We start from the raw sequence: 26878 nt of genomic DNA, 5'->3' as shown, positions 1-26878 counted from the left end.
AAACGGTCATTACTATAGCTTACGTCTAGCCCCATATGATATAAAATATACACCCGTTTTATGCCAGTCATTTGCCGATAATACGAGAGGATTTCGCTTGCGGACAATTTGGGCTACATTTGTCTCAAAAATGAGTGTTACTAAACACGTATTTAGCAAGATTTCATCGTATAAATCATGGAACTGGCAGGTTAAACTGCCATGTAATGAGGTGCCATGCATATTATAATATTTCGCTTTACTGCTTCCTGTTATTTCTCAAAATCATATATGATGTTTTTTCTTAGATTGGCATGAATGCGTTTTGCTTTTTGTGGAAATGCCAATACAATTATCCAACTATTTCCTGGCATCATTATCAATGAAACGAAAAGGAAACGGTAAGTTGCAAACAGCAACACAAATGCACAAATCATGGAGAAGCTGTATTGAGTCTCATGTATATAACTAACAGCCTTCTGGAGGAGTCACCCATATGTGTTACTGGTGGCGACTATGAATAAGCTAATATGAGCCGTGCCATGAGAAAACCAACATAGTGGGTTTGCGACCAGCATGGATCCAGACCAGCCTGCGCATCCGCGCAGTCTGGTCAGGATCCATGCTGATCGCTACCAGTTTCTCGAATTGCAATAGACTTTGAAAGCGAACAGCATGGATCCTGACCAGACTGCGCGGATGCGCAGGCTGGTCTGGATCCATGCTGGTCGCAATCCCACTATGTTGGTTTTCCCATGGCACGGCTCAATTATAATACACACCCGCAACAGTTCAGTACCGCTAAAGATAAAATAACAACGCAGAAAAATGCAAATGTAAAACATATACAATTCGACAGCGTCTCTGAAAAAAAAAGAACACGAAAGTTTAAATGTAAGAATGCAGAAAAGAGTTCATCAATAATGGATCAAAAACTTGACGATGGAAGATGATATGGACGAAAATAGTGTTAACGGGAAGTTTAATAAACAGAGATCTAGTAACTGGTTACAAAACATTACAACATAGATGTATACAAAAACGGTTGTTTAATACGAATGGATACAATTTAAAGGAATGACAGGCAACTGAACGAAAAGTATGCGAAAAGGTTTTTAAATATGCAACGAAACAAAATTAAACGCACTGAAATGACAATTAAAAGGTCGTTGTAATGACTAAACTAACATGAGGAAAAGGTTAATCTACAAACAGTGAAACAACACGAAAATGGCATTAACAAATCTCTCTAGCTAGCAATGAAATGATCAGAAATGTGCTTCAATGAACCCAAGAAGCCCAACAATAAAGTGATGTGCTGAAATGTCAATAAACACTTGGATATGTTAGACGCAGGAATGGACATTTTACATGACTTAAATTCATTCATTCCATTTTTCTCTTAAATGAAGTTAGTATAAATTATATGAATATCGAAGTGGCGTTAAAGGTTTTGTTTGCTACAGAATTAGAATATACTTTGAACGACGGATGTGGACATAAAGCCGATTTAATTCGAAGAAAAGTTTCCGTTTATATATTCAACGAGATGAACTGCTCATTGAGCGCTATCTGATGTCATTCATAAAGAACACATTTCCAAATCGGAAACCAAAATGATAAAACTATACTTTAGTTTACAGCTAAAGCTTAATGCCGAGTCGACAAGGTTATGTAATTTTTATTGGACTTTAAGGAAATATGAAGTTATTTTCAGGATAGGTATTTTTATAGGAAGTCGAATTACAATATAACATGGACGGGTATTTTAGCAGTTTCATCTAGATGTTGTAAAGATCATTAGTTTGACACTCGTGGAAATAAAGAACTTATTTTTAAAGCAAAACTTTTGTAAAAATATAACTCTAAGGATTGCATGAATTTAATGTACGTTTAGACAGGTATGAACCACCATTGGGACTTCTGGCATACAATTCCTAAGAGTTCCCATTCAAAGAAAGTTTGTGCAAGCATTTTATTTTTTCTTTCTGTTTTACTGACCATTTTTCCTGCTTTATGGGGAGAATCTATCTGATATGTTGTTGGTTGTCTAAGGCACGTTTTTATTGTTCCTTTATGAAAGTACGAGTGAAGAGTTCCGGTTCATTTTTTGATGCGGATATTTTTTCATGTTCGCTTGAAGAATTTTGATATTGGGTGAAAGTATGTAGTGGCAGAGCATACGATATACAAACATGTGTGAAATGACATTAATATGAGCAATGAGTATTCGTTATTATTTGATAATAAACAGAGAGAGAGAGAGAGAGAGAGAGAGAGAGAGAGAGAGTACCGCAAATTTGTTTCGAAATTGCATCTAAATCCTGACGACTTCTTTTACATATTTTCGGATATTCAATGGAAAAAGACCAAATAGACGCAAAGTGGAATAAAATTTGACCTTTCACATTGTTTTAGTCAGAATATGGTGACCTAACTAAGGATTCTTAAATCATGTATGCTTTTGTTTCAGTTCTGTATGAATTTCAGTGTCGGTCTATATGAGAAAACTCTCATTAGCTGTAACGTATTCTACTTGACTTTTTTCTGTTCGGTCTCGTTTTGGTCATCATGTGAAGTGGCTCTAGATTGCTTTTGGTCTTTCTTATACTGGGTAAACAGTTCCTTGAGTAGGTCAATCACTACAAGTTCCGAGGAATTCATCCCTACCATCCTCACTAGAAAACATCCGTCATTCCTGTAACAAACATAGTAATGCTTTCATTGATACAGAAATACTTACATGTACTATATGTATTTACAGTAGTTCAACAATGTACATAAAATTATTCATATTTCTTGCTTATCAAGATAATCAATGTCTGGTACCTTGCAATTTATAAAATGAGCCGTGCCATGAGAAAACCAACATAGTGGGTGTGCGACCAGCATGGATCCAGACCAGCCTGCGCATCCGCGCAGTCTTGTCAGGATCCATGCTGTTCGCTAACAGTTTCTCCAATTCCAATAGGCTTTAAAAGCGAACAGCATGGGGCCTGACCAGACTGCGCGGATGCGCAGGCTGGTCTGGATCCATGCTGGTCGCAAACCCACTATGTTGGTTTTCTCATGGCACGGCTCAAATAATAAACCGTTCAAATGGCTGAGACATTTCTGCTACAGTTTGCTGGAGAGATTGGATCTGTTGTATTGAATTATTGCTATTAACTTGAAACATGTTTAATCACAACACTCTGGTATGTAGACTACATAAGTAAGATACAACGCATAACACCGTATCTCTAAAACTTTTTTATCGCATCTGTGAATTAACTTTTATAAATGAATAAATTTACGATGGCGACTGCTTGTTTCGTATAGTACAAAAAATATATATTACATATACCGACAACGGAAAATTCTGAACATCATCTTACGTAATATTGCTTTCTTAATGAGACAAATCATTACATGTTTTTACAAAATTGTAAATCTGATTATACCCACCGAAGAAAATCTTCAGTAAATTTCTTGCAGGCCTCTTTGTCTGCTTGTTTCAATCTCTGTCCATCAATTTTAAAATATTTCATGACGAAGTTGTAGTTATTTTTCTTCCATATTATAAGATAAAGCCACTGAAAACAAAATGAGGAAATGTTAAGGACGGAATAAAACAATGTCACCACAAATGTAAACAATTAAGTCGTTATTTTTTTCTTTTTCTATTCTAACAACTACGTTTTTTTTTTTTAAAAAAAAAAAGGCAAACTACTATACTGTTTGTTGTATATTGAAATGTAATGCAATGTAAAAATGTTGTGATAAATAAACGGGATTTAAACGTGGTTCCAAAAAGAATGTAAGTAATATGAAAAAAATACATTGACCATGTTGTTGATGTCAAAGGTGAAGAATGCAGGGAAAATGACTATAATGAAGATATTAAGCATGGTTAGAAGAAAGAATATAATTATCTGTCACCGATTGTAAAATATCAAGGTTGATAATAACAGTTTTGACGGTAATGAGGCTCTGCCGTATTATGACCAAAACAGTTAATCGAGAGCCGGATATTTTCATCTGCATCTAAAACCAGTAATAAGTTATTTTTCTTGCATATCCTATTTTCCAACTTATTGAGAAAACAATGCGAATAATAACGAAGTACATTTTTCGTAATCAACGTAATACTATTTAGACAAAGGACGGGGCATCGCTGCACGTAAACAGAAATGACGTCATGACGTTTCAAAAACGTACAATAGAAAACATCCATTTTAGTCTTATCATTTGTAGAGTAATGGTTTGTCTTTTTTCTATGAAATCATTTATTTTGAATCGAGAAATGTATATCTATTAATAGTAACAAAGGAGCAAGGATCAAGGTATTTGTATTTTATATAAACAGTATATAAAAAATGCACGAGTTAGTTGTCATTAATAGCACGAGTCCTATGGCGTGTGGGGTGCCATATAGGTTTTGCTTGCCGGGGCAAAATCATCGAAAACGTCAGTCCGGTGTTCAAGAAAAAGAATTACGAGAACGGAAATATAGTAAGCAATACTGAATACATACATTGGCCATGCTGAAGACATTTAGTATGGCAAGAAGACAGAACCAAAACCAAAGGAACAGAAATAGCTTCTCATTGAACATGTTAATTGGTAGTACACATTGCACGGTATATCTGAAATGTACAGATAATTTTCAAACGAAAACTTAACGACACCGTAGACATTTAACGAAATATAAATTCTGCAATAATAATTGAAATGATGATCTATTACCCATGATAAGCACTCTCAAACACAGCTTTCAAAGAATAGAAGAAAAATGGATTTTATTAAACTTAAATATATCAAGCAATTTTGACTTACTTTTTCACGTTGTTCATTTGCCGGATTTGATAGTCACAGAGTGTGACTTTCGGGAATCGTTTACTCTCCACGAAAGATGAGCTAGAGTGAAAGGAGCCTAACCATTCAAGAGCGTACACGCTTTTATCTGTCGTGATAAATGCATTCAGAAGAAATATTTGTCCAATGACATTAGTAAGATAGAGAAGTTTGATTGCCAGATATAAGGCCGTCAAGAAAGTTCCTTCTCGTTTGTTGCCATAGAAACAACAGAATCGCGACAGCCAAGTTTTAGCACGTACGCACGCATTCTGCTTAATATACCGTTGCCGACCTTTAATCCAGCACAAAATAGAAAACACAATGACAGAAATGGTTTCGCTCCGCTCTGCTGGTGATTGACATTGTGTATTTCCGGCAGTCTTGCAAAGTTTTCCAAGTTCCAGGCCACAGTTGTTACGTAGTATTTTCCACAAAATATGTGGGAGTTTGAATAATAACGCCTGAAGAAGGAATATCAATGGCACCCATTGGTAGTACGTGATCTCTTCTTGCTGTGACAGAAAGGAAAAAGACAATTGTTATATTAGATCCCCATGTAAGATGTAACAAGTAACAATATCAAAATGTAAACCTTACTTATAATTTTGTTTGTAACGCTTTTAAGATATTGTTATCGTGTCATTGAGGTAATCTGTGTATGACCTAATCTAAATGTTTTCCACTGATATGCCTGAAAAGCATGTTGCCTTTTAGCATTAATCAAATGAAAAATCAAATATTTAATACAGAACACGACGTTTCATGTTAAGTACCTGCCGATGTAGTACGTCCGTCGGAATCTCCTCAAGCATTGGTATATAATAAGTGTTCTTCAACCAACAATATGTATTAACATAGTCTTCGAAAGATCCGGTTCCCTTGTCAAATTCGGCTGGTACCCAGCACGATATTGGTGGTTCAACTATATGTGTCGTACTGACAGTAATGGCGAACGCCAAGAGAAGTAAAACCGTGACGGCATGACTCAGTCGGTCAACCCAGTCATCACAATGGCTCGAACTGAACAACTTCAAGGGTGACAAGGCATCATAATTGCTTATAACCCTAGAAAAGAGTTGATGCAGTTAAATACAGCAATGTATCTTAAAGTAAAATCATACCATGTTTTTTACTTAAAAGGGTAACAGCAAGTAATACACACAATACCGTTGTCAGTTACTATCACTGAAGACGCAAATCTTAAGGATGGGGGGGGGGGGGGGGGGGGGGAGGGGTAATGTGAGTAATTGTATCACTAAATGAAAACCTTCAGAGTCCAAGGTTGTAGACACGTTTAAGCTTGCACTTTTCTGCATTTTAAGTTATGTCTTCAGCAGATGGATAGTAAACTTCGGGTTATCTTGAAATAATCTTATCACTATTCGTAATTATCATTTGTTTACAATTACTATTTTCTGAAAATATGGATGATGCAGTTTTTATTTTTGTACTCTTGACTGCACAAAATGTGTACCATTCTATTCACAATATACACTCTATCATAATAATAACATGATAATGATGCCAGGAAAATTACATGAAATTATTGATGCGATTTCCCCCCCCCCCCCTCTCGCATTATCTACTCTTAGATTGATTTAACCTCCTGGCTTCCTCGGCATTATCTATCCTAAGATTGTTTTTAAACTGTGGTACATTTGTAGTAAAGCATGAAAAGTGCTTAGTGTCCTAAAATAGAATTTATTCAGTTAATTACAGCAATGTTTTTTAAAGTAAAATCATACCATGTTTTTGATTGACTTTTGTAAGGGTAACATCAAGTTACACACACACTGCAGTTGTCGTTAATACCAATGACGATGAAAATCTAGAAGGAGGTTATTGTATCACTAAATGGAAAACTTCAGGGTCGAAAGTTATATAACTGATGTTTGAACTGGTTTCTGAGTAGTCGTTCGTGAGCATAATTTTGAAACGTAACTGTGACAACAGTGTGAGATACAAAGTTGCTGAGCGCAAAACCTTGTTCAAAACGTCTAGGATATACTGGCTCCCGTCCCTACGTTTGTTCTGTCATATTTTACATGACTTGTGTTTTCATCATAAGCAGTGTAAGTAACTCCACCAGGTTGTTCCTGTATTAACATTTTATTCCCCCTGGCTCCGAACCATCAGATAACAATGTGCTATTTTAGAGGCTTAAAATTAACTTATTAAATGTTTGCTGTACCGTATAAAAATACCCATGTAGCCAGGGAGCCAGGCTACATCTAGAACTGCTTTTCTTAAATGAATCTATTCACATTTAAAAAAAAGCTTATGAATGTTCATGGTTTATTGATATAAAGCGTGTATTGTAAATGGAATATCACACTTTTTTTTTGAAATGGTGTATACCAAAATAAAAACTACACCATTCATATCATCAGAAAAAAAAGATAAACGTATATCATGATAAAGTTATGTCAAGGCGACCATCCGAAATTATTTTAAGTGAATTATATACTCGCGAGTATAGATTTTATTAGATTTCTTTTGAATTTCTTATTTTTCTTAAATTCCAGGAGGTAAACTTGTCTTTCTTTTTGAAATTTCTGTTACATTTTCAGAAGACGGGTTGTAAAATGTATGGTTGGCTTGACATAAACTTATCACAATATACTTTTATCATTTGTTTGTAATATTTTTTCTGATTGATCTAGACCCAGATATAGTGCTTAATGATAAAAAGATGATTCTGACTCTTGAGTGGGACGGAAGAGGTCCTCTTCATTAACATTTGAAACATTATTATTTTCACTGTAAACCTATGTATTGTATATGATTTGACCTAATAAGGTTGTGTTGTGTTATAGTCTATTCTGATAAATCCAAGCACGAACATTCGTGAAGAATTTGATTTTGGTCAATATATGAATTCACCGACTTGATATCACTTTCCATGGCTGAAAAACCACCTACTGGTCGAACTGAAATATAGTACTGTGTGATATTACCTATCCATATATGAGCTGTGCCATGAGAAAACCAACATAGTGGCTTTGCGGCCAGTATGGATCCAGACCAGCCTGCGCATCCGCTGTTCGTATGTTGGTTTTCTCATGGCGCGGCTCATATTTTCCGTTCAAAATACAAGCAGTATCGTCTCCTGAATCGGTATCACTCTATTCGGTAGATTATTACTGCGCTGTGAATCAAATTATGAGAATTCAAGTAATGAAAGTAAGACATTTAAGTAGTCCATCAGAAAATGACCGACTTGGCTGATACGCGTTCAGTAGAAATAACAAGATGAATAGAGAGTTTATAACATTACCATGTGTTTTACCTTTCGTTGACTGTGTTACTTTTTGTTTCATCCTCGTTATTTGGGCTCAAGCAATACGAAAAGCAACACAAAAGACGCCCAGATCAACACAGTAACAGTACATTATTACCTATATATTTCATTTTTTTTATATTTACATTGTATTTACTTTTCATTTGTAAACAAGATTATATTATAAATTGCACACATTTCGTTGCATTTAACATTGAAATCAGCTTCCAGTCCATTCTGTTCAAAAGATGGAAAAACTGCAACGTCATCTAAGGAACGTTCTCCCTGACTATACGCGGACGTCTCAAAACAGCGGCCCTTAAGTTGCCTTTCCTTTTGCTGTTCATACTAAATGAACATCATAATTTTCAATGGAAAAGAATAGGGCGAGTGTAAATATATACATCTAATTACCATCTCTTTTGTCAGTAACACTAAGCTAAGCAGAATATAAAATAAAACACTTACATGATTCTAAAATTTCAGGATCAATTTAATTCGCAAGTATAATTTATCCGACACTGTTTCAAATATTGGCAAAGGCGTCTGGACCTGTTCTGTTATTTTTGTGAAATTAATCAAGATAAAATTTATAAATAAAATTCATGAAAAATACTCAGTGTAAGTATTGCGTGGATTACAAATAAATATAAATACAAATAATGATATAATGCTGATAATAGATTGAAATAGATACATTCGTGTTAGCAGATTGTTATCTGCGCGGGATTAATTTAGTTATTTTAATTAGTTATTATAGTTCTAAAAAGTGGTCTCAGACATTGGCAGGAGAACGGCACTTAAATCGTATATGTCGGGAAGAAACATAGTTGTGTAATGATTAAAATGTGGTAAAAATGTGGTACATGAACGGCCGCTGATGCTGGAGGACCTTGGTCTTAGGACCACAAGGCCGCGACCACACCTTCTGATGAGAAAATATACTGTTTTTTTTTTCGGGTTGTTGGATTGAGGAGAGGAGGGGCGGGGTGTCGGAATCGAACGTAATTCAAATCAGCTGTAAGCTTTCATCATGAATTTACAGACATTGTCGTTATCTTCTATGATCAGTAGAAATGATTGAATTTCAAACAATGTTTTGTTTGCTAACATCAGCAGACTTTTAGGGTATTGTATCAATTTTTACCAGCCAGAATACACGAAAAACTATTACTCAATATCGTAGATCTGAAACATTGACTCAAAATAAACAGCATAATGCATAGTAATAAAACAATACTGATAATGATTAAATGATATTGTTCCTATTTATAATATGCAAGAAACAGTCTATTATCTTATTTGATAGAAGTACGTACCAATGTAGATATGATTAGCCACGTGCAACTTACATAAAGATAAACATCAAGTACATTTTTTGTATCATCTAATATTGTGTTTTCCAACATAATTAAAAATAGCGGGTTATCTCATATACTACGTAGGCCGACATATCTAAATAGCTGCGTGTTATCTCATTGGTTCAATATTGAATATGGTCGCCATAGAGACATAGAAAGACAAAAAGGAGTGTGTGAACTTTGTAATAAAAGAGTAGTCGAAGACGAGTATCACTTTGTTTTGAAATGTGAAGCATTTAAAGAGTTACGCATTATTCATACACCAAGATATTATCGAGTTAGACCAAGTATGGCTATATTGGTAAACATATTGAAAACTAATAGTATACCATTGCTGCATAAAATTTCTGTATATTCGATCAAAGCTTTCAAGCAAAGACAAAATATATTGAATGCAACATGATTGTGTAAAATGTTTATCAAATTATGTAACTGAGGTATTATTTTTATGCAAGTAATCCTTTTAAATTTGTACTTTTTAAACATTCTCATCAATTTGATTTTCCTTCTGTGACTGTCATATTACTATTGTTGCCATTATTGTCATGATCATGCTATTATTTATATTTATTTTGGTTTATGTAGATCTGCTGTATATGCATAAGACTTTATAAAATTTCTGTTCTGTTCTGTTATCTCCAATTAAACTACATAAGCAAAGTCATTTTAATATAAGCGGGGTTATCTCCCATTTACTACGTTAGCCAAATCTTGAATGTTCGTCAATGAATAAGTAATTATGGCTCAGATATTTTGAACGATGGATGTGGACATACAGCCGGTTGAGATTTTTTATTTAATTTGAAGAACATTTTCCATTTAAATTCAAATACAGATTACAGTTATAGATTTTCTTTTATGAAAAATATTTTTACTTATTATCAACATTATTAGACATTGTGTCTTGAAACTGTCAGTTGTAGTATTGACTTTAAAGACCCAACACAGAATAACTGTAATCTATTTTCTTCCCATGATGATAATTTCACATCATTTCATCGCATCGTAAAATTCAGGTATACAACATCTGCTGTATGTTTACAGTAACGAACTCATAGTGACATTTTGAGGCCAAGACTTGTATGTTTACTGTCCAAATGTTTTATTGAATAAATGTGGCAGTATGCAAAGTGTTCAGATTAAACAGTTTGTTTTCTGCAGTGTAAGCTATATGTTTTAAGAAAATAAATATACTGAAAACAGATTAACTGAATAATGAAATTTAAAATCATTTTTTAGATAAAGCTGTGAAAGTACAATAATCCAAGAAGAGCCTTAAATTTTCCACCATAGCTGTATTATAATTTATAACTGTATTATCAGAATGATTTTATAAAGCTTATATAACGAGAAAAATAGGTCCTTTGGAAGTGCCGGGGTCACTAGGTTGTGGTGGGTCTTTAAAACGAAGTCAATAATTTTTGATGCACACCTGTTTAAGCTACGGGTATAAACATGTATCCAATGATTGCATACAACTGACATGAAGTCTAGCAATATATACAATCGAATATACTTTTACATTATGCATGTGGATCTATAACGCCTTCTAAGCAAATGTTTCGATAATACTTTATGAGCCGCGCCATGCGAAAACCAACATAGTGGCTTTGCGACCAGCATGGATCCAGACCAGCCTGCGCATCCGCGCAGTCTGGTCAGGATCCATGCTGTTCGCTTTAAAAACCTATTGCAATGAGAGAAACCATTGGCGAATAGCATAGATCCTGACCAGACTGCGCGGATGCGCAGGCTGGTCTGGATCCATGCTGGTCGCAAAGTCACTATGTTGGGTTTCTCATGGCGCGGCTCAAATTATGGAAACCATATTGAAAATTACCCTGGATCATGTTTGTCATACTGGCAGCTATGAACTGAAAACAAATTATCGGTATTTCCCGTCGAATTACCGACACATAAACTATTTGTGGAGATCACCCCAAGAGAATTATATCTGAAAGGGCCTAGGAATATAGATAAAATCACCTTCTATGTGGTCGAGTGGTCACTTTTGTTATACTCGTAATGAAAAATGTCCAGTGGACAGGTTTGGCAATTAATCACTGAGAATTGTTGTTAGCTTATGAGATGAACAATTATTAATGACTTAAACTTACATTGACATGAATACTGTGAGCAAAATTCAAAGGTTATGACTTAAAGAGTAGAAATTGCAGAGTTTTGAACACAACTCAGTGAGCAATGTTCAACGAGATGAACTGCTCACTGAGCGCTAACTGACGTCATTCATAAAAAAATATTTCAAAATCGGAAACCAAAATGAAAACTATACTATAGTTCAAGTTAAAGCTTTTTATTGGATTTAAGGAAATTTGAAGTTACATTTGTAATTTCAGGATGGGTATTTTTATAGGAAGTCGAATTACAATTTAATATGGATGGGCATTTTAGCTGTTTGATCTAGATGTTGTAAAGGTCGTTAGTTTGATATTCGTGGAAATAAAGCACTTATTTTAAAAGCAAACCTATTGTAAAAATGTAACTGTAAGGATTGCATTAATCTAATGTGCGTTTAGACAGATATGAATCACATTTGGGACTTCTGACATGCAATTCCTAGAAGTTACCCTTAAAAGAAAGTTTGTACAAGCCTTTAACATTACTAACCACTTTTCTTGTTTTATGGAGAGAATCTACCTGATATGTTGGTGGTTGTCTAAGGCATTTTGATTATTATAGCTTTATAAAGTACGAGTGAAGGCTGACGGTTCAATTCTTGATGTGGATATTTTTTCATGTAATAAGAAAAGAAAGATTATGAAATTGATTTCGCTTAAAGAATTTTGATATTGGGTGAAAGTATGTAGTGACAGAGCATACTATGTACAAACACGTGTGAAATGACATTAATAAGGGTAATGAGTATACGTTATTATTTGATAATAAACACGCACGCACGCACGCACGCACAGAGAGAGAGAGAACCTAACAAAAGATTCAAGTCATGTATGTTTTTGTTTCAGTTCCATAATGATTTCAGTGTCGGTCTATATGAGAAAACTCTCATTAGCTGCAATGTATTCTACTTGACATCTTTCTGTTCGGTTTCGTTTTGGTTTACATCATGTGAAATGGCTTCAGATTGCTTTTGGTCTTTCTGATACTGTGTAAACAGTTCCTTGAGTAGGTCAATCACTACAAGTTCCGAGGAATTTATCCCTACCATCCTCACTAGAAAACATCCGTCATCCCTGCAACACACATAGTAATGCTTTCAAAAATACCTACATGTGCTATATGTTTTTACACTAGTTCAACGCTGTACATAAAATTATTCATATTTCTTTGCTTATCAAGATAATCGATGTCTGGTACTTTGCAAACTGTAAAATAATAGTCCGATCAAATCTGACAGTATGGATCTGTAATATTGAAATATTGCTATTAACTCGAAACACATGATATGAAAATGTTTAATCACAACACTTTTCTATGTAGACTACATAAGTAAAATGTAACACATGATACTGTGTTTCTAAAACTGGAAAACATCTTTTATCGCATCTGTGAATTAACTTTTATAAATGAATAAATTTACGATGGCGACTCTCTTGTTCCGTGTAATACAGAAATTATTTTATCACATATGCCAAAACGGATAATTCTGAATATCATCGTACGTAATATTGCTAACTTAATAAGACATTTAGTATTACATGTTTTTACAAAATTGTAAATCTGATTATACCCACCGAAGAAAATCATCAGTAAATTTCTTGCAGGCCTCTTTGTCTGCTTGTTGCAATTTCTTTCCATCAATTTTGAAATATTTCATGACGAAGTTGTAATTATTTTTCTTCCATACTGTAAGGTAAAACCACTGAAACAGAATATGGCAATGTTAAACAATAACACTACAAATGTAAACAAACAAGTTGTAAGTACATGTAATATGAAATACAGTTGAATATCGTTACCTCGATATCGGTTAGCTCGATACTCCGGTTGGCACGATGTGTTTGAGTCGGTCCCGATTTTTCCCTATTTATCTTAATGTAATTATTTATCATTACCTCGATATGATTAGCTCGATATTTCGTTTAGCTCGATGAGATTTTTCAGTCCCGTCAACTTACCTGTACTGTTTTTACATCTGGTTTCGTCGATATCACAGTTTGTCAAAAAATATCCATGTTATTTGTAAGGTGTGAAAATCAACCTATTGTTGTCCGGTGATGTATTAATTATATTCAAGTTAGTTTGTGTTTTTGTTTTGTTTGTTATTTAATCTTTAATCCAATTTAAATGTCAGGAAGTTTTGCATTTAATTCCCAATAATTAGTCTTATAAAACACCATGCAAGCAGAAAAGCTGTTTTCCAATATAACAACTAATTTGGATGAAATATTTTCTGTTTGACGGAGTAAAAATCTACAATTTAGGATTGAGTAACAATATGCGTATTTAACTGGCAAATTTTCGTTATCGAAGCACAGTCAAAATGACTATTCAACTAGGAACTTTACCGCTGCATTCAGACTTGTTAAGGGAAGGAATCAAAATGCTAATGTTTAAATGTATATTTTCAAAAATTAAAAAGTTATATGTATGTATTTAATTAACATGTTTTATTTGTCAATAAAATGAAAATCATATTTACGTTTAATATTATTTCTTTCCCCTTTCAAGCCCTCTGGAAAAAAGCATTAGATATAATGACAATATAGACGTCCAACACAAGTACAAAGTAGTCCCTAATAGTCGATATCGTTACGTCGAACTTCTTAACTACGTCGATGCAATTTTTACAGTCCCTTGAATATCGAGGTAACGGTATTCGACTGTATATAAGTTGACCATGTTGTTGATGTTAAAGGTGAAAAAAAAAAAAAAACAGGGAAAACTGACTATACTGAAGAAGTATAGTTAGAAGAAAGAATGTAATGATCTGTCATCGATTGTAGAATATCCAGTTTGATGGTAACAGTTTTGACGGTAATGAGGCCCTGCCGTTTTACAGCAAAAACATTTAATCGAGTGCCAGGTATTTCCATCTGCATCCAGAACCAGTAATAAATTATTTTTCTTGGATATCTTATTTTACAATTTATAGAGAAACAACGCGAATAATAACAAAATACGTTTTTCGTAACCAACGTGTTTAAACAAAAGACAGGACATTACTGCACGTAAAAAGAAATGACGTCATGACATTTGAAAAACGTACAATAGAAGACATCCGTTTTAGTCTTATCATTTGTAGAGTAATGGTATGTCTTTTTTCTATGAATCATTTATTTTAAATCGATAAATGTAGGTCTATTAATAGTAAGAAAAGAGCAGCGATCAAGGTATTTGTATTTTATATAAACAATATATAACCAATGCACGAGTTAGTTGTCATTAATAGCATGTGAGTCCTGAGGCGTGGGGTGCCATATAAGTTTTGCTTGTAGGGGTAAAATCATCGGAAACGCCAGTCCGGTGTACAAGAAATAGAACTACGAGAATGGAGATACAGCAAGCAATACTAAAGCAATACTGAATACATACATTGACCATGCTGAAGATGTTTAGTATGGCAAGAAGACAGAACCAAAACCATAGGAACAGAAATAGCTTCTCATTGAACAGGTTAACAGGTAGTACGCATTGCACGGTATATCTGAAATGTACAGATAATTTTGATATGAAAACTTAACGACACCATAGCACACTAGGTAACCGTATGTGTTCGACGCAGGATGCTATGTTCGGCGCAAGATCGATACATTGATTTGAAAACTTTAGTGGGGTTAATATTCTCCTCATTTCGATCTATAAAAACAATTAACCAGAAAAATCACCTCACTAGCCTTATCGCGTAATAAATGAAGTTTACAAAGCCGATTTAAAATCCTGTAAAGATGCCATTTTAAGGATAAATGGCAAAGTTAAATATTAAACTTTACGCCAATTTCGGCAATTATAAAGTTTATAGCCACATTTCTTTGAAAATACTGCAAAACAAAGCTAATATCTTTATGGACTATATTTTTCAATATTTTCCCTGTCATCCTTTCAAATCATAATGTCTAAATCGGTGTTTTGTTGCAGATTTTTAAGTTTGAAATACACTATATACACGAACATTATATACACGAAAAAAAAAAAGACGATGTTTGGCGCAGGATAATTTTTTTCGGTGATGTTCGGGAGCATGTTATTGTAAGCTTTATCACAAATAACGCAATGACCGTTTTTGACGCTGTCAAGCAATTTTTTTTATATCTAATAGATTTTGCTGTATGTATTTAACGGTTTAGTACACAATGTACTGGTTTTCATTTGTAGACGTGTTCCTTTATAGATAAAAGTGCAGTGACCATTATGGACATTGTCAAGCAATTGTGTCTATTGCTTTTATTCGATTTCTTCAGGATATTATATTAATTTTTTTCATACATATGTCGTTGTGCATAATTCAATACAAGAAGAGTTGTGTCGGCCATCAGTAAGACCATTTATTGTTATACAAACATTTAGTTCTCCGCTCTATCAGACTCCCGAAACATGTAAAGATTTATCCAGATGAATTTTTATTTTTTAAAAGAAATGTTACAGTTTTAAATATATACGCAGATACAGGAAAATGTTCAGCATTGGCATATATTATTTATGCGAGAGTCACAAAGTGGCCGTCTAAAATATAAGGAAATGAAACTGGATTACTATACTGGACAACTGGGGTACTAATATCAGACAAAACTATTCGATCATGTGAAACCAGTATCACATGACATATAGGTTTCTGAGGACGGCCAAATACATGCTAATCTAAAAAGAAGGGTTAAAATTGTTGCAATATCACAAGAACATGCCCAAGACATAAAGATTTATTACAATTGCTTACAAAATCAACAGATCTATTAACACAATCCAAAAAATCCATACTTAACACAGTCCAAAAGAAATCCGTAATTAAAGGTGATGCGACAGAGAAGAATTAACTGCAAATCAACCGCGAACTAGAAAATATCAATGAAAGTAGAGATTTTGACGAAATATAAAACAATTCCAGGCGCTGTTGCAAACTCAGAGAACATGGCCAGTTTCACTTGTGCAAGAAACAAGCAAAACGTTTCTAATGAAAAATATATGCTATCTACTCTTTTTAGACGTTGCCGATTAGTTTTCGAACACAACTTCGTCCCAAATGAGATAAATGCACGACTATGACATTAAAATTCTGGAAAGATGGATACAAAATGAACTCTTTAATGGTGATAAATCTGCTGCGAATAGGCCGGCTTCCATGTTTAAGCAATGAAAATAAATTTTGAAAATGACAACAATAATTTCAATGAACGTAGATTAAACTGGTATTTGTTGGCTTTGCAAGAATATAAGTGATCTTACATGCCTGGCTATAAGACAGTCTTTTCCCTACCAGAGGGATTTCCTTAATCATAACAGAAATTACAAGCAGCAATACATGTATTCAGAAAGATGTGTCACTAAAAACTGACTGTATATTCTTCGATATACACGTCCTACTCCTTCTGAATACAATCGTTATAAATACTTTACCTGTCAGCATCAAAAACGGTCATTGCTCTATCTGTGATAAAGTTTATAATAACATGCTCTCGAACATCGCCCAAATATTTTCATCTTGCGCCAAACATCACCTTTTTCACGTATATGGTGTATTTCAAACTTAAAAATCTCCCAGTCTAAAAACACCGATCTAGATATTATAATTTGGAAGTATGCTAGGGGAAAGATTTATAGATATAATCCATAAAGATAATGTCTTTGTTTAGTAATAAAGTCGAGTCCACTTAATACGAACTCGCTTGATACGAATTTTCGGCTATAACGAACAAAATCCGGATTCCCCGACTGAGTCCTTCTATTTCTTTGTAAAATTATTTCGGTAATAGCGAACTCGCTTCATACGAATTTTCGGGAGATACGAACACACGTTGGAAGTCCCAATGAGCTTAAATGTTATAAGTGCTGATATTTAATTGAAGTGATTATCACCTGTAATCGACAAATACATAATAAAGAGATTAACACTATGTATGCAATTATTTTATTCATTGCAATCGAGTAATAATGTCTTTAGCAGTTGAGCGATAATCACTTTCATTTGTACACCTGTCCATGAAAATATAATTTCATTGTACGTTTTAGGGCCATGTAGTGTACTTTTAGTACCAAAAATGGCTACGCCTAAGTCTGACATAAAGAGAAAAGCAATTTCTTTGGACACAAAAATTGAGATAATAAATGATATCCCATTATGTGGAGAATTTCTGAAGGGAAAGGCCAATGAGTTTGCGAAACTGTTAGGCCATACTGACTTTATTGCTACAATCGTATTTATCGACAAGTTTAAAAAACGACACAATATTGTTTCTAGGCAAATTTGTGGAGAGAGTGCAGCCGTAGATGATGAGATTACTGAAAACTTCAAAACGCACACATTGCGATACCGGTGATACTTGCCCAACTTGCTCGGGCAAATTATCCGGGTCATACATTCGTTAATACGAATTTCGTTTGATATGAACATATTTCCCAGGTCCCGAAGAGTTCGTATAAAGCGAGTTTGAATGTATTTTCAAAGCAATGTGATTATAAACTTTATAATTTTCGACATTGGCGTAAAGTTTAACATTTAACATCGCCGTTTTCTCTTAAAATGGCATCTTTTCAGGATTTTAAATCGACTTTGGAAACTTCATTTATGACATGATAAGGCTAATGAGGTGATTTTACTGGTTATTTGTTTTGACCGAAATGAAGAGAATACTAACCCCACTAAAGTTTTCAAATTAATGTATCTTGCGCTGAACATAGCATCCTGCGCCGAACATATCAGGTTACCCAGTGTGGTAGACATTTAACGAAAAATAAATCCAGCAATAATAATTGAAATGATGATCTATATCCAGCGACAAACACTCTCAAACACAGCTTTCAAAGAACAGAAGAAAAAAATAATTTTATTAAACTTTAATGTATCTAGCAAACTTAAATTACCTTTTCACGTTGTTCATTTGCCGGATTTGATAGTCACAGAGCGTGACTTTCGGGAATCGTTTACTCTCCAAGAAGGATGAGCCAGAGTGAAAGGAGCCTAACCATTCAAGAGCATACACGCTTTTATCCGTCGTGATAAATGCATTCAGAAGAAATATTTGTCCAATGACGTTAATAAGATAGAGAAGTTTGATTGTCAGATATAAGGCCGTCAAGAAAGTTCCTTCTCGTTTGTTGCCATAGAAACAACAGAATCGCGACAGCCAAGTTTTAGCACGTACGCACACATTCTTCTTAATATACCGTTGTCGACATTTAATCCAGCACAAAAAAGAAAACACAATGACAGAAATGGTTTCACTCCGCTCTGTAGGTGAATGACATTGTGTATTTCCAGCAGTCTTGCAAAGTTTTTCAAGGTCAAGGCCACAGTTGTTACGTAGCATTTTCCACAAAATATGTGGGAGTTTGAATAATAACGCCTGAAGAAGGAATATCAGTGGCACCCATTGGTAGTACGTGATCTCTTCTTGCTGTGACAGAACGGTAAAAGACAATTATTATACTAGATCATCATGTAGGATTTAACAAGTAGCAATATCAAAATGTAAACCTTACTCAGAATTATATTTGAAGCGTTTTTAACATATTGTTATCATTTCGTTGAGGTAATCTGTGTATGACCTATTCTAATATGCCTGAACGGTAAGTTGCCTTTTAGCAATAATCAAATGAAAAATCAAATATTTAATACAGAACACGACGTTTCATGTTAATACCTGCCGATTTAATACGTCCGTCGGAATCTCCTCAAGCATTGGTATATGATAAGTGTTCTTCATCCAACAATATGCATTAACATATTGTTCAAAAGATTTGGTTCCCGTCTCAAATTCGGCTGGTACCCAGCACGATATAGGTGTTCCAACTAAAGATGCCGTACTGACAGTAATGGCGAACGCCAAGAGAAGTAAAACCGTGAAGACATGGCTCAGTCGGTCAACCCAGTAGTCACAATGGCTCGAACTAAACAACTTGAAGGATGGTAAGGCATCAAACGTGCTTATAAGCCTAGAAAAGAGTTGATGCAGTTAAATACACCAATGTATCTTAAAGTAAAGTCATACCATGTTTTCCTTACCCGTTAAAGGGTAACTACAAATAATACGCACAATACGGTTCAGTCAGTGAAGACGAAACTCTTAAGGGGGTGGGTAATTGTACTACTAAATGAAAACCTTCAGAACCCACTAAAGCTTGTATAACCGTAATTGGAGACACATTTTCGTTTCAATTTCATTTCTTGTGTTCGATCCTCGAGTGGGTCGTATGTTTTCCGTGACGACGTTGACATTGTGTCTGAAATCATTCGTCCTCTACCTCGTGTTGGCAGTTACTTGCGAAGAACAGGTTTGTACTGGTGCAGAATCCCGGAACACTGGTAAGTAAACTGACTGAAATACTGTTGAAAGACGGCGTAAAACCCAAAAACAAACAAACAAACAAACAAAGTAAAACTTCGGGTTATCTTGAAATAATCTTATCACTATTCATAATTATTATTTGTTTACAATCACTATTTTCTGAAAATATTGATGATATAGGTTTTATTTTTGTACACTTGACTGCAATAAATGTGTAACATTCTCTCTATCATATTAATAACATGATAATGATACCATGAACATTTACATGAAATTATAATATTAATATAATATAATAGATGTAATTTATTAATCCCCTCGCATTATCTTCTCTTAGATTGATTTAACCTCCAGGCTCCCGCGGCATCATATATCTTTAGATTGTTTTTAAACTGTGGTACATTTGTAGTAAAGCATGGAAAGTGCATAGGGTCCTAAAATAGAGTTTATTCAGTTAATTACAGCAATATATTTTAAAGTAAAATAATGCCACGTTTTTGATTTACTTGTGTAAGGGTAACATCAAGTTATACACACACTGCAGTTGTCAGTTAATACCAAAGACGACGAAAATCTAGAAGGGGGTAATTGTAACTTCAGGGTCGAAAGTTATATATCAGATGTTTCAACTGGTTTCTGAGTAGTCGTTCGTGAGCATAATGTTGAAATTAAACAGTGAAAACAGTGTGAGATATAAAGTTGCTGAGCGCAAAACTTTGTTCAAAACATCCAGGATAGACTGGCTATCGTCCCTACGTTTGTTCTGTGTTATGTTTTCTTCTTAAGCAGTTTAAGTAACTCCAGCAGGTTGTTCCTGTATTAACATTTTATTCCCCCTGGCTCCGAGCCATCAGATAACATTGTGCTATTTTAGAGGCTTAAAATTTACTTATTAAATGTTTGCTGTATCTATAAAAATATATCCACGTAGCCGTGGAGCCAGGCTACGTCTAGGACTGTTCTTCTTAAATGAATTTATAATAAAATTATGAATGTTCACGGTTTATTGTCATAAAGCGTGTATTGTAAACGAAATATCACATTTGCGTTTGTGAAATGATGTATAGAAAAACAAAAACTTTCATCATCATTCATTTCATCAGAAAAAAATGCAAACAAATGATAAAAGTACATGTATATCGTGATAAAGTTATGTCAAGGCAAACATCCGAAACTATTTTACGTGAATTATGTACTCGCGAGTACAGATTTTATTAGATTTCGTTTGAATTTCTTATTTGTCTTAAATTCCACAAGATAAACTTTTATGTTACAATTTTAGAAGATGGGTTGTAAAATGTATGGTTAGCTTGACATAAACTTATCACAAAGTACTTTTATCACTTGTTTGTAATATTTTTTTCTGATTGATCTAGGCCCAGTTATAGTGCTTAATGATAAAAAGTTGATTCTGACTCCTGAGTGGGACGGAAGAGGTCTTCTTCCATAACATTTGAAACATTATTATTTTCACTGTATACATGTACATATGTCTTGTATATGATTTGAGTTTTGGTCTGATAAATCCAAGCACGAACATTCGTGAAGACTTTGGGTTTGGTCAATATGAGAATTCATCGACTTGATATCACTTTTCCATGGTTGAAAAACCACCTACTGGTCGAACTAAAATACAGTAAATGTGTGTTATTACATATCCATATATTTTCCGTTCAAAATACAAGCCTCATCAAAGAAGTTGATATATACGGTCGATTATAACTGCGCTGGGAATCAAATTTTGCAAATTCAAGTAAATGAAAGTAAGACATAAAGTAGTCGGTCAGAAAACGACCGACTTGGCTGATACGGGTTCAGTAGTTGATACAAGATGAATAGAGAGAGTTTATAACACTTGCCATGTGTGTTGATATGGGCGTTTGTTTGATGTGCGTGAAATTAGCCAGAGCAGCCAGAGTAGCCAGAGAAGCCAGAGTTTAGCCAGAGTAGCCAGAGTTCAGCCAGAGTTTAGCCAGAGTAGCCGGAGAAGTCAGAACTCTGGTTACTCTGGCTAGCCAGAGTAGCCAGAGTTCAGCCAGAGAAGTCATAACTCTGGTTACTCTGGTTGGCTAAAGTAGCCAGAGTTCAGCCAGAGAAGTCATAACTCTGGTTACTCTGGCTGGTCAGAGTAGCCAGAGTTCAGCCAGAGTAGCCAGAACTCTTGTTACTCTGGCTGGCCAGAGTAGCCAGAACATGTTAAAATCCTAGAAACTCTGGCTACTCTGGCTGAATTCTGGCTACTCTGTTAGAAACAGCCAGAGTAACCAGAGCATATGATATCCTGGTGACTCGGGCTACTGTGGCTACTTTGGCTGACCAGAGTAGCCAGAACATGTTAAAAATCTGGAAACTCTGCCTACTCTTGTTGAATTCTGGCTACTCTGACCAGCCAGAATAACCAGATTTCTGGATACTGGATGAACTCTGGCTACTCTTGCTGAACTCTGGCTACTCTGGTCAGCGAGAGTAACCGGAGTTCTGGCTACTCTGGCTGAACACTGGCTACTCTGGCCAGCCAGAGTAACCAGAGTTATGACTTCTCTGGCTGAACTCTGGCTACTCTGGCTAGCCAGAGTAACCAGAGTTCTGACTTTTCTGGCTACTCTGGCTAAACTCTGGCTGCTCTGGCTAATTTCACGTACATGTGCGTGAAACTTGCCAGAGCAGCCAGAGTAGCCAGAGTTTAGCCAGAGTAGCCGGAGAAGTCAGAACCCTGGTTACTCTGGCTAGCCAGAGTAGCCAGAGTTCAGCCAGAGAAGTCATAACTCTGGTTACTCTGGCTGGTCAGAGTAGCAAGAGTTCAGCCAGAGTAGCCAGAACTCTTGTAACTGGCCAGAGTAGCCAGAACATGTTAAAATCCTAGAAACTCTGGCTACTCTGGCTGAACTCTGGCTACTCTGTTAGAAACAGCCAGAGTAACCAGAGCAAATGATATCCTGGTGACTCGGGCTACTTTGGCTACTTTAGCTGTCCAGAGTAGCCAGAATATGTTAAAAATATAGAAACTCTGCCTACTCTGGTTGAATTCTGGCTTCTTTGGCCAGCCAGAATAACCAGAGTTCTGGATACTGGATGAACTCTGGCTACTCTTGCTGAACTCTGTCTACTCTGGCCAGCCAGAGTAACCAGAGTTATGACTTCTGGCTACTCTAGCTGAACTCTGGCTACTCTGGCCAGCCAGAGTAACCAGATTTATGACTTCTCTGGCTGAACTCTGGCTACTCTGGCTAGCCAGAGTAAACAGAGTTCTGACTTCTCTGGCTACTCTGGCTAAACTCTGGCTGAACTCTGGCTACTCTGGCTGCTCTGGCTAATTTCACGTACATGTTGTGCGAGAAATAAGCCAGAGCAGCCAGAGTAGCCTGGTTGCCAGAGTTCAGCCAGAGTTTAGCCAGAATAGCCAGAGTTCAGCCAGAGTTTAGCCAGAGTAGCCGGAGAAGTCAGAACCCTGGTTACTCTGGCTAGCCAGAGTAGCCAGAGTTTAACCAGAGTAGCCAGAGGTCAGCCAGAGAAGTCATAACTCTGGTTACTCTGGCTGGCCAGAGTAGCTAGAGTTCAGCCAGAGAAGTCATAACTCTGGGTACTCTGGCTGGTCAGAGTAGCCAGAGTTCAGCCAGAGTAGCCAGAACATGTTAAAATCCTAGAAACTCTGGCTACTCTGGCTGAACTCTGGCTACTCTGTTAGAAACAGCCAGAGTAACCAGAGCAAATGATATCCTGGTGACTCGGGCTACATGTTAAAAATCTAGAAACTCTGCCTACTCTGGTTGAATTCTGGCTACTCTGGCCAGCCAGAATAACCGGAGTTCTGAATACTGGATGAACTCTGGCTACTCTTGCTGAACTCTGGCTACTCTGGCCAGCCAGAGTAACCAGAGTTATGACTTCTCTGGCTGAACTCTGGCTACTCTGGCTAGCCATAGTAACCAGAGTTCTGACTTCTCTGACTACTCTGGCTAAACTCTGGCTGAACTCTGGCTACTCTGGGTACTCTGAGTACTCTGGCTGCTCTGGCTAATTTCACGCACATGTTTGTGCGTGAAATTAGCCAGAGCAGCCAGAGTAGCGTTAAAAATCTAGAAACTCTGCCTACTCTGGTTGAATTCTGGCTACTCTGGCCAGCCAGAATAACCAGAGTTCTGGATACTGGATGAACTCTGGCTACTCTTGCTGAACTCTGGCTACTCTGGCCAGCCAGAGTAACCAGAGTTATGACTTCTCTGGCTGAACTCTGGCTACTCTGGCTAGCTAGACAATCTGACTAAAGTACTTGATCTTCTAAACGAAGATCTGAGAACGACCCATTCACATTCGTCTTCTGTATATTTTGGATTTCCAATATTGCTATTTTTATTTTATCCAATCAGACGACTTGTTCGAATGTCATAGAGTAAGAAAAATGTGCAGTTATTCTAGGGCTCGAACCCGGGACCCCTCGCTTACAAAGCTAGTGGCCTACCGACTGAGCTAGCCGGCTATCTGATACATTACGACATAAGAATTGTAAATATCAAAACTCAAGGCTACAGGTAGATTTGCAAGATGTTGTAAGTTAGGCTCTGATTGGCTAGCGAAAGGGTCGTCAGAACGAGGCTATGAATAGGTCGTTCTCAGATCCTATGCGTAGCGTAATAGGAGATGTACTTCAGTCAGATTGGCTAGCTAGAGTAACCAGAGTTATGACTTCTCTGGCTACTCTGGATAAACTCTGGCTGAACTCTGGCTGCTCTGGCTAATTTCACGCGCATGTTTGTTTTACTTTTCGTTGACTGTGTTATTTTTTGTTTCACACTCGTCTTTCGGGCACAAACAACACGGAAAGTAACAAAAAACAAGCTCGACGTGAGACGCCCAGATCAACACAGTAGTAGTACACTATTACCTATATATTATGAAGAGCTCTTCAAATATTTTTTGATATAAAAATGTGATATTAATTATTATTTTAATAGAACAAACAACAGGGCTCCTTAACAAGAGGAAATTTGACAGTTCTAAACAAGCAGTGAATCACTTACATTGGTTGTCGGTGAAAGCAAGAATTGATATCAAGAAGCTTTCTTTCATGTATAGCTGGCACACTGGCAGAGCATCTCTGTATTTAACAGAATTGCTTACAGAGTATTTTCCTAGTAGACAAGGTTTGAGATCGTCTGAAAATTCTGAATGACGTTATGCTGTTCCATACAACAAGTGCAAAACATTCAATGATAGAAGTTTCTGTACTATTGGTCCAAAACTTTGGAATGAACTGCCGTTAGAACTACGCAAAAGTAAATCACTTGACACATTCAAAAAAAATCTTAAGACACTATTTCAGAGATTTCGCGGCATTGTTTTAAATAACTGTTTATTATGCGAAAACAGCAGGTGGTAGTTCTTAATTTTTTGTAAAAGGTTTTTCCAAGGTTTGTTTAATTAAACGCACTTGTTTGTAAGGCTCTGTTGGTAGGGTAGTGTGTAGTATTTCTATCTAAAATAGTATATGACGGCACCATTAACCGAGGGGTTTGAACCTCTATATGCAGCTCTTCTGGGCGTACCATGTGATGCTTTAAGCACTGGTATTCGCAATAGGAGTAAAATGACCTCAAGGGGAGGGGTGCGGTCATGACTGTTTGTTACAATAAGGCTGTTATTATTGTCATTATTGATATTGTTATAATAATAATAATTATTATTATTTACAACGCCATTGAATATATCATTGTATAAAAATAGGCGTTTAATCAAATTATTCAGTTTCAGTTTCAGGGCCAGTGACAGCTCTCAATGCCAATAACTAAACAATTGTAAGTGATCAGTATTTGAACTGACTTATTGTTACTCTATTTTCCAATCTTTATACAAATTGAACAAAAAGTCTGCTAGTAAAACTGGCCATTATGAAAAACTTAGCAAATTGAAAGTGATCATGCTTTCGGTGTGTAAAATATTTTTCCTTGAAGTCTATATACTGCTTCTGCTGCTGTTGCTATTGCTACTACTAATGATAATAGCAATAATAATACATGTAAAAATAAAAATAATAATTACAATAATAAAATACCACGATTCGTGGATTTGCCGATACTGTTCTGTCGTTCATTTCATATGAAAACCGAAAACAATATTTTTTTTTATATATTTACATTGTATTTACTTTCCATTTGTAACCAATAAATTGCACACATTTCGTTGCATCTAACATTAAAATCAGCTTTCCGGCCATTCTGTTTAAAAGATGGAACAACTGCAACGTCATCTAAGGAACGTTCTCTCTGACTTTACGCGGACGTCGTCAAAATAGTGGCCCGTTATTACAAAGTAGCGTTGTCGTAGCTTCTGCGCCTTTCCTTTTGCTGTTCGTACTAAATGAACGTCATAATTTTCAATGGAAAAGAATAGAGCGAATGTTAATATATACATCTAATTACCATCTCTTTTGTCAGTAACACTAAGCTAAGTAGAATATAAAATAAAATAACACTTACATGATTCGTAAATTTCAGGATCAAATTAATTCGCAAGTATAATTTATCCGACTCTTGACACTGTTTCAAATAGGGAAACAAACCCTGAAAACAAAGACGTCTGGACCTATTCTGTTATTTTCGTGAAATTAATTAAGATAAAATTTATAAATAAAATTCATGGAAAATACTCATAATCAGTATAAAAGTATTGCGTTGATTACAAATAAATATAAATACAAATAATGTTATAATGCTGATAAAAGATTAATATAGATTCTTGTTATCAGACTGTTATCTGTCCGGGATTAATTTAGTTGTTTTAATTAGTTGAGGTTGTGTAATGATTAAAATGTGGTAAAAATGTGGTACATGAACAACCGCTGATCCTAGAGGACGTTGATCTTAGGACCATATGGCCGCGACCACACCTTTTGATGAGAAAATATATTGTCTTTTTCGGGGTTGTTGAATTGAGGAAAGGAGGAGCGGGGTGTCGGAATCAAACGTAATTCAAATCAACTGTAAGCTTTCATCATAAATTTAGTA

The 26878-nt window shown here is 35.6% G+C and overlaps 1 protein-coding gene across 3 annotated transcripts; it reads right to left on the bottom strand.

The window, feature by feature from the left end:
- Positions 1 to 780: 780 nt before the first annotated feature.
- On the bottom strand, positions 781 to 26545 carry LOC123540332 (innexin unc-9-like). 3 transcript variants are annotated; one of them, XM_053527065.1, is made up of 9 exons: positions 18454 to 18594; positions 14974 to 15085; positions 13173 to 13300; positions 8567 to 12671; positions 5592 to 5883; positions 4798 to 5330; positions 4496 to 4607; positions 3427 to 3554; positions 781 to 2677 (listed from the first exon to the last, which is right to left on the bottom strand). In XM_053527065.1, coding segments are annotated over exons 4-9 (1233 nt in total). In that variant the 5' UTR covers positions 8569 to 12671; positions 13173 to 13300; positions 14974 to 15085; positions 18454 to 18594; the 3' UTR covers positions 781 to 2511. The 3 variants fall into 3 exon arrangements, with proteins under 3 accessions (XP_053383040.1, XP_053383041.1, XP_045181203.2); XM_053527066.1 differs by lacking the exons at positions 4798 to 5330; positions 5592 to 5883; positions 8567 to 12671; positions 13173 to 13300; positions 14974 to 15085 and adding exons at positions 19233 to 19524; positions 26351 to 26545 and having other exon boundaries at positions 786 to 2677; positions 18454 to 18986; XM_045325268.2 differs by lacking the exons at positions 781 to 2677; positions 3427 to 3554; positions 4496 to 4607; positions 4798 to 5330; positions 5592 to 5883 and adding exons at positions 19233 to 19524; positions 26351 to 26545 and having other exon boundaries at positions 11762 to 12671; positions 18454 to 18986.
- Positions 26546 to 26878: the final 333 nt, after the last annotated feature.

Source organism: Mercenaria mercenaria, chromosome 16 (genome assembly GCF_021730395.1).
Source record: "Mercenaria mercenaria strain notata chromosome 16, MADL_Memer_1, whole genome shotgun sequence".
NCBI lineage: Eukaryota > Metazoa > Mollusca > Bivalvia > Venerida > Veneridae > Mercenaria > Mercenaria mercenaria.
The sequence above is the reverse complement of the archived record's forward strand: the minus strand, read 5'-3'. Positions and strand labels throughout refer to the sequence as shown.